At 44.1% G+C, this 8,546-nt stretch overlaps 1 protein-coding gene across 6 annotated transcripts in view; it reads left to right on the top strand.

Moving 5' to 3' along the window:
- LOC118510532 (gamma-aminobutyric acid receptor subunit beta) overlaps positions 1 to 4,561 on the top strand; it is a 66,000-nt gene extending 61,439 nt beyond the window's left edge. For 5 of the 6 annotated variants that reach the window (XM_036052480.1, XM_036052483.1, XM_036052482.1 and 2 more), the window contains exons 9-10: positions 771 to 1,252; positions 1,343 to 1,802. In XM_036052480.1, the coding sequence (XP_035908373.1) occupies positions 771 to 1,252; positions 1,343 to 1,507 (647 nt within the window). In that variant the 3' untranslated portion in view covers positions 1,508 to 1,802. Of the gene's footprint in view, positions 1 to 770; positions 1,253 to 1,342 lie in introns of all 6 variants that reach the window. The other variant, XM_036052478.1, reaches the window with a different exon arrangement.
- The last annotated feature ends 3,985 nt before the right edge of the window (positions 4,562 to 8,546 follow it).

Below are 8,546 nucleotides of genomic sequence, written 5' to 3'. Positions count from 1 at the left end.
TTCCCATCTTTCTCTCGGTTAGTTCTAGCTCTACTTCACCCCACGTACAAACACTATATGTCCACCGCCGCCCCCCCGCCCCAGCCCCGCCCTTCACCCACCGCGCAGTCACCCACCCAGGGTGGGGGAACAATGGGTCGGACATCGTCGGATCGAAATGGATTTTCACGAGCGCATCACACACCCGCGTGTTTTTCATTGCACCACCACCACAACTTCCCGCGCGTGTGTGTGTGTGTCTAGAGTGTTTTTGTCCCTCACGCGTGCGCGTGTGTATGTGTGTCCGCAACCAGTTCAAGCAAACACAGTCTCACGTGTACCGTCTCCGTCTCTTCAAAAGCAATTACTACTTAATGGCCATTTTAACTGCTGTTACTACTGTCGTGTTTGTTAAGTATAGAGCTGTTTCTTTTTTTTATTTTCCGTTGGAAATGACTTGTTTTTCTTCTTTTTTTGTTTCGTTTTTATTACCATTTTGTTTGAACAATGTTTTATTGTTTTACGTCTTTCTTTTGTGTTTTTTGTATGCGTGTCTGTGTGTATCTTTATCGCGCGTGTCGTTTGTTTGGTTTGTTTTCTTCTTGCGCTTCTGTTGCTCTTACCCACTTGTGATGCTTTTCTGTAACGAGTTTTCTGTTTTTCTTTTCTATCGTCGTGACAATGTTAATCGTACGCCTAGAGCTGTATTGTTCGTGTCGTTCAGCGCACCACTGCCCGGCGCGTACTGATATCGTTTCTCTCTCTCTTTTCGACCTTCGCCACCTGCGCAGAATACGCCACGGTCGGTTACATGGCTAAGCGGATACAGATGCGCAAGCAGCGCTTCATGGCAATACAGAAAATAGCGGAACAGAAGAAGCAGCAGCAAGCGGACGCCAACCATCCACCACCACCGCCCCCGGTGGCGAGCGACCACAGCCACGGCCATGGTCACGGGCACAGCCACACGCACCAGCACACGCCAAAGCAGCAGATGGGCAGCCGGAGCGGCACGATGCAGAATGTGCCGCCGAACATGGGTTCGCGCGGTTGCTCCATCGTTGGCCCACTGTTCCAGGAGGTGCGGTTCAAGGTGCACGACCCGAAAGCTCACTCGAAGGGCGGCACGCTCGAGAACACGATCAACGGTGGACGTGGTGGGGGGCAGCCGGGCGGTGGTGGCGGACCGCCTCCTGGAGGACCGCCCGGCGGTGGTGGTGGCGGACCGGATGAGGAATCGGCAGCACCCCAGCATCTGATACACCCCGGCAAGGTAAGTGAGCCCGGAGGGAACGTGAAGGACTTGGAGAAGTATTTATTTGTGGATATCTCTCTCGCTCTCTCTCGCTCTCGCTCGTGGCAGGATATCAACAAGCTGCTCGGCATCACACCGTCAGATATCGACAAGTACTCCCGCATCGTGTTCCCGGTGTGCTTCGTCTGCTTCAATCTCATGTACTGGATCATCTACCTGCACGTCAGCGATGTCGTCGCCGACGATCTGGTGCTGCTGGGCGAGGAGAAGTAAATCCGTTCCGTGATACCCGCGAGCGAAAGCAGAAAAAAGTCAGGCGCCTTCCACAGACACCCGAAACCCGGCCCAGGTTGAATGGAGGAAGCGACGCAGCGAACGACGTCCCTGCAGCGAACCCTGCACCCAGCGCAATCGTCGGCGAAAGACAGAGTAGAACCGTACTTAGGGGTTTAGGGATGCGCGATTCGTGGCAGACGTACCACACCAGTCAGACAGATGGCGTGTGAGGATAGCTCGAGAGAGAGAGAGAGAGGGAGAAAAAAAGAGAAAGAAAATTAGCAAAAAAAAAGACGAAGAAAACACAGCTCATTCGATTCCCACTCATCTGCCTCCTCCTTCCCCCGGTCCGTTACTCCTATCCTCCCGCACTCCCTACCGAAGAAAAACAAACCCAGGACGATCGGTCCGCAATTAGCACCTTCCCGTGCAAATCACCAGCCCCCTCCCTCCTCCCCATTTGTACCTATTTACTGCTTTGGTTCGATTTTTATACTTATACACCAAGAGAGACGAAGAAAAAGCAAGAGCAAGCAAACTAAACATTAAACTAAAAAGGGGAAGCAGCAGCCGAAGAGGGTGGAAAAAACTCGACGTGAAATTAAAACGTAGTCAAAAGCAACTGGAAGAAACTCACGCACAAGCGCAGTGCCAGCGATGAATTGACAGCTCAAACAGGTCAAACGCAAGTAACACAAGAAAAGGGCGACAGGATTTGATATATATACATATAATAACACAGGAGTAGCGAAAACTCGCGTCGAAATGTATCAAATGGAGAGAGAGGGAGAGAGAGAAAGGAAGTTCGTTGCATACCCGGTATGCGCGGTGGGCTCAGCTAGTTCCCGGTGCGCGTACGTAGAAGCGCACAGCAAAGTATTAATTAACGGCAGAGCACAACAAGCAAACAAGCAGCAGCAGCAGCAAACAAAGCAAGGAAAAACAAACGCTAGATTTTATCGTTCAAAACTAGAGATACCAAGTCCACATTGAATGGCTAACGAATACTACACACACACACATACAGTCACACTCAAACATTCACCACAGTCACACTAGCAGCAAAGCTTATCTAATACACACAGAGAATCGAGAGAGAGCGCGCGAAGTATCACAACTCAATTATTGAAGAATCTTTCCTACACAACCACCAACAAAACGAACGCGAACAGTGGAAAGAGCTCTCGGCTTCGCACCAAAATCGCCAGAGGATCGCAAGCCCATCACGATTGACCACCCCCCGTAACTTTGAACTCCCAATTCAATGATGGTGGTCCAGATCAGTAATCTTTCACCCCGGGGTGCAAGAGTAAGCATCCAAGCTCTTGATAGCTCTCTGGCTCTCTGGACATGTTTTTTAGTATCACAGTATCACCCACTTTTTCGGTCCCCGATTTTTTCTACCGATGAACCCTGTCCGGGAATTCGCGTACTCGCATAACCAACGTAGGAACATCTTCACTCCAAACGATCCATCCAGAGCACCCTTCTTGAGCAACCTTTTTCCGACCGTCACCCTCAACTGCACCCTTAGTACACACCGTTGTCCAGCAGGAACCACACACTCACACGGGTGTAGCACAGGCTGAAGGATCTCATGCTCTCGCGGTGTGTGTGTGTGCGCGCGCCCCCTTTTTAAGAGCACTTACTTACCACTTACCAATTACTAACTACTAATTACTACTAGTACTAACTACTAACTAACTACTACTGCTACCAGAACGAGCAAACACACACACACACACACACAAACTACTACTTCCCGTATCACATTCATTGCATCCACGTACTTTTTCTGTTGGGAAAAATCTCCCCCATTTTCGGTTGCACTTTTGACGCGGAATGATTTAAATTCTTTAGGAGTTAAGAGCTGTATCTTAGTTTTGTGTTTTCTTCGTATATTAGTAAATAGATCGGGGGCAGTGGCTTAACGCGATTCGCACCAACGTAGAGATGAGGGATATCGATGCCATTACTGCCAAGCAAAAGAAGAGAAATCCCTTACCTTTCCAATACGAACGAACGGACGTAGGTGCGCCAGTTTCGACCTCCCGAACGTGTTCATCAATGCTCTGTCACATACATTTAAACACACACACTCAGACAGATACACAAACACACATCGGTTGGGTTACGATAGATCGTACCCACGTCCCCGAGGGACCGAGAAATGCTTCCAGAACTTAACGAAAACAAAAAAACATCTTAAGAAAAGGATAATGTTTAATTGAAGAATTAAAAACTACACACAAACACACACACACAGAGAAGTACGATACATAAGCAGCACAAACGAGTAGCGAATACCTTTTTGCCAAATTATGTGACCAGCTAGCAATTTAACGACAATTTACGAACGTTACTTAAGATGTACTAAAAAACACCCTTCACCCGTTCTCTTCACCAAGCTTCTCACGCTTCCCTGCACTAGGTTTTCAACCCCTTCCCCCCCCCCCACGTTCAGTTTTCCCAACTGTTAAAATGCATACTAGAGAAACGCGATAGAGAAGCTTTACGACCGATTACTTTAGATGAGTCCACGATCACTCGTTCGATCGATTCAAAGGATCGTCGGTGTACTAAACCTCACAGCCTCACTAGCAGAAGCACTCGAGATCACTCATAACAGCGGCACATTCCCCACACACACACACACGAAGACAGCATACCCTCTATCTCTCTCTCTCTCTCTCTTTCGTACACACATACCACACAACAAACACACATACACGTAAAAAAATACACAAAGTAGTTCAAATGCAAAGCAAAAACACACACACACACATACACAAGAAAACCATGGTTAAGGAGCAAAAGAGAGGAAAACTCGTGATTACAAAGCAAAAAAAAAAGTTGTTGTTTCCGAAATTTTATAGTTATTCTATCTCCTATAGGGGTTTGTTAGATGCGAACGAACATAAAACACAGAGAGAGAAAACAAAGAAGAAGGAAAGATGCGAAGCAAAACCTACTACCAACAAAACGACGAAAACCAAGCGAACACAAGCAAGTGGGAGTGGAAGGTGGGGAAAAAGAACAAACAAAAAAAAAGTCCCAAAAAATGAGAAAGAAACACTCTAATTAACTAATTAAATACATACGTAGACATTGACTATTCGGCACCGATACCAATTCACTTAACCCGTTCAAACAGAAGCAAACAGGAAAGCGAGCATGCTGGGCATGGATGTTTTGGAAGGGTTTTGCCTGGGTGGAAACAGCGGAAAAAAAACCGAAAGGAAAACACAGCGAAATGGAAAGGAATGACATAAAACAGACACACACACACACACACAGTAACACAAGCAAGCAGCACAGAAAACACATACACACAACTGTACTACTACCACTACTAACTACTAACTACCAATGCTTCGGTTGTTTGGCCTGTGGATTGATGGCAGACAGGGACAGGGAGATAGTAGGAGCGGAGGGTAAACGAACTTTACCTAAACTCCGCCATGCCCGCCATTACTAGCATTACTTGCTCTTTGAATGCGTAGAATGATAAACAGAAAACAGAACAGAAACAGCCACACACACACACAACATATAACACAGAAACACACGAAAACGACGGAAAGCAACCAACAAACAAATTGCGCAAAATGATACACATTTATACACACAATTAGTAAGAAGAAAAACTCGTTGTAACCAAAGTATTGCAAAGTAACAAAACAAAAAACAAGAAGCAGCAAAACAAAACAAGCAAAGAAAAACAAAAACGTCGTAACTGCATAAAACAAAAACAAAAAACAAACCAAAAAAAAAACTGTCAGATTGATTGGAAAGGAAAATAGATTGTTTTTTTCATACTAAAGCTACTTCCACCGTTGTTGTTCGTTGTTTTCACTGATCATCTGAAAGGCGTAAAAGGCTTTTGTTTCTTCTTTGCAAGCAAACGCGACCGGCAGCTTATGAGATATATCACCAGCTTGAAGGATTTCATGCTCATTTTTTGTGTTATAGAGGGTTTTTTTTGTTGAGCTTTTTTTTGTACTGATACAATCACAGACCTCACACAGACTCGTTCCCACGTTCGGCACCGTTCGATTCCTTGCACTACTTTACTATCCTTACCACTCTCGCTCGCTCTCTCTCTCCTAATTGCACTTGCATCCTACTTCAAAACCAATTCCTTGAGGTTTAGAGAGGACACATAACGAAGACTCTTTCGCACCTGCACCGGCCATTTTTTCCAACCGACATCACCTATACAACCATCGCTCGTTAGTGTGCAGCAATGCCATGCAAATTAAAGAAAACTAGCGTAAGGAAACACAACCAGCTCGATGGCGGTTATATGCGAATTGGAGTAGTCGATTAAGACATTAAAACACATACACACACACACAATGAGACAGACTAAACCAAATAATGTTCCAGAACTTCCACTCCACGCAAGCATGGGTTAGAAGTAGGTTGAGTCTAGGTTGAGGTTCAAGGGACACACACAGGAACTTTACGGTTAAGGGGCAACCTAGCAGCATAAGCAAAAGCACTAAACATAGTAGAAGTTCCCAGCAGCTCTTAGACAAAACACTGCTGGTCGAGGCAAACAGCACACACCACAGAACGAAACTTCGTCACGGCAGAGGCCCTTCGGCGGCCCATGACAGTTGCGCACGAAAGCAAAAAAACAAAAACACGGCTCTCGCGGAAGAGTATTTAAAATTCTAAATTTATATAATATAGCAAACAAAAAGCCAGAAAAAAAACATAAAAAGGGGAGCTAAGAACATTAAGGATACCAGTTACTATTTTTCTCAGTAGCAGTAAACAAAAGCAAAAACCATTGTTGATCGTGTTTAGAAACCTTAAGTGGCGTAAGTGGGGTGTACTTTTGCTAACTCACACTACGCCACGGGCAACTCAAAAGTCTTGGACGACTTGGTTCCGTTCAGCACTACTGAGCCCACTACTACTACCACTTATCACGCGTTGCGGTTGAGTTGAAACACTTGTTTGTTTTGTTTGTTTTACTTCCAAAAACAATAATGATAATTTTAAAACCGAGTTCTTAGAGGAGAAGAAAAAACCCAACCAACGTTCGTGCTCTTGCCAATCGTGCTTCTAATTGTAGAGCAACATTCTTATCGTAGTTTGTAACACATGTAAACCAACACACACACACACAACCACAGCATCCAGTCAATGGGAGAGACATAAGGAGCAAACTAAAAAAAAGCAAAAACTAGGACTTATTAATTGAAGCGTAACAAGTAAGTAAATTGGGAGCTAGGTAATTAAGCGGGAAGGATATTTACTCGTCAAATATCGCTGTAGATTATGTGTCTTTTCACACACACACACACACAGAAACACTTAAGCGGGAAATCTTTGGACGGGGGTTTGCCGCGCTGAAAGAACTGCTCAATTATATGGTAGCGAATCCGACACACAAACACTATGTTACAACCAACAACAAAAAAAGAGCCCTTTAGAGGAATGTTTGCTATCTTATTCCTGCTGTACGAAAGACGCGCGCGAAAGTAGTGAGCAATTTAAGCGAACCAAACAGCAAACATGTTCAGCAAGGTTTGTAAGTAGACCACAAGGCAAAAACGTATCTAGGTAACTACTTTCCTTACCCGTTTCCACATACAGGACAGCACCTCACACACACACACTCTGTCTCTCTCTCTTATAGGCATTACCAATACGACAATTTTCCCTCACGATAAGAAGCGATTTTAAAACCTGAAACCAAACAACAACCAGAAAACCGAGAAAGGGCGAACGAAGTTTGAGCTTTGTAAAAAACGAAGGAAATTGTGTAGAAAGAAAAGCACTACGAAACGAAAAAAGGGGAAGAAGCAACAAAACGTTATAGTAAGGTAGAAAGTAATACCAAGACAGTACCAAACGAGGAAACAAAAGGCGAAAGAAAAACGAAAATAAAAACCCAAAAAAAAGCTATATAAATATGGAAAAAACACTAAAAATTAACTAATTACAAAAAACACACACACACACGTGAGCGCACTTATGAAATTCGAATACATGTTAGTAGTCCAAATGTTTGATCTGTTTCTTTTGAGCGAACCCAAAAGAAGAACAAGTTAAAAACCAACCACTTGCAAAAGTGTGGAAAGGTGTAGTAGCGTAAAACATGTGCTAAGGGTGCCGAACTGCTGGACCATCCCTAAAAACTCCAAAACGAAAGCGAAAAGGAAAGCAGCACAACAGCATCAACTACTACCACTACTACTACCGATACTGATACCTAAGCATACCGATACTACTAGCGGAAGTCGACTACTAGGAAGCGTAGTGGCCGTCCGTTGCCACCTTTGTTACCTTATATACGAAGTGGCACTATTTCCAAAGGCTCCAATGGCTCTTTGCTTAGAATAGACTTCCGTTCTTCCAACATTATAACCCTTAACTATCTCTAGCGAAGCAGAGGTGTAGGAAGCAAGCAAGCAACGCTTAAAGAAGGGTTATCGCTGAACAGGCACTGAAACTTACGCTTACCAATAGAGTCATTTTGGATTTATTTTATTATTAACTCTCAAACACTTCCTTTTCTTTTGCTCCACTCACTCTTCGTTTTTGGTCCTTCCTGCCTTCTTTTATATTTCTATCCGACACTCGTCCTCCTCTCTGCTTTCCCAAATAATAGAACAAATAGTAGGAAAACAGAAAAGGCTACCAATCAAAAGCAAGATAAACAAAAAACCCACAAAACATGTGATTGATCTGTGTGCGTAAGGAGAACCCAACAAAAACAAAACCCCCAAACAGATAGCTCAGAGACTAGCAAGAGCGATAGCGAAAGCATAAGTTTGAATGTTATGATGTAGAAGCAAAATTTGCAACAACAACAAAAAACCCATACCAAAACTAACAAAACAGCAACACAACACAATTGTAGTGACGAAAGCAAAAGGCAGAAAAAGAAAACAATGAATAAAAAGCAAACAATGTGTAAGTATGTGTTAAATACTCACTGTACTCTAATAGTAGCAAAAAACAAAGCGAAGAAGGGTGAAAAAAAGAAGAGAAAAAAGTGGAAGAAGTGTACGTGGTA

The sequence above is a fragment of the Anopheles stephensi genome, chromosome 3 (assembly GCF_013141755.1).
Source record: "Anopheles stephensi strain Indian chromosome 3, UCI_ANSTEP_V1.0, whole genome shotgun sequence".
Taxonomy (NCBI): domain Eukaryota; kingdom Metazoa; phylum Arthropoda; class Insecta; order Diptera; family Culicidae; genus Anopheles; species Anopheles stephensi.
Note: the sequence above shows the minus strand (reverse complement) of the source record. Positions and strands in the feature narration are given on the sequence as shown.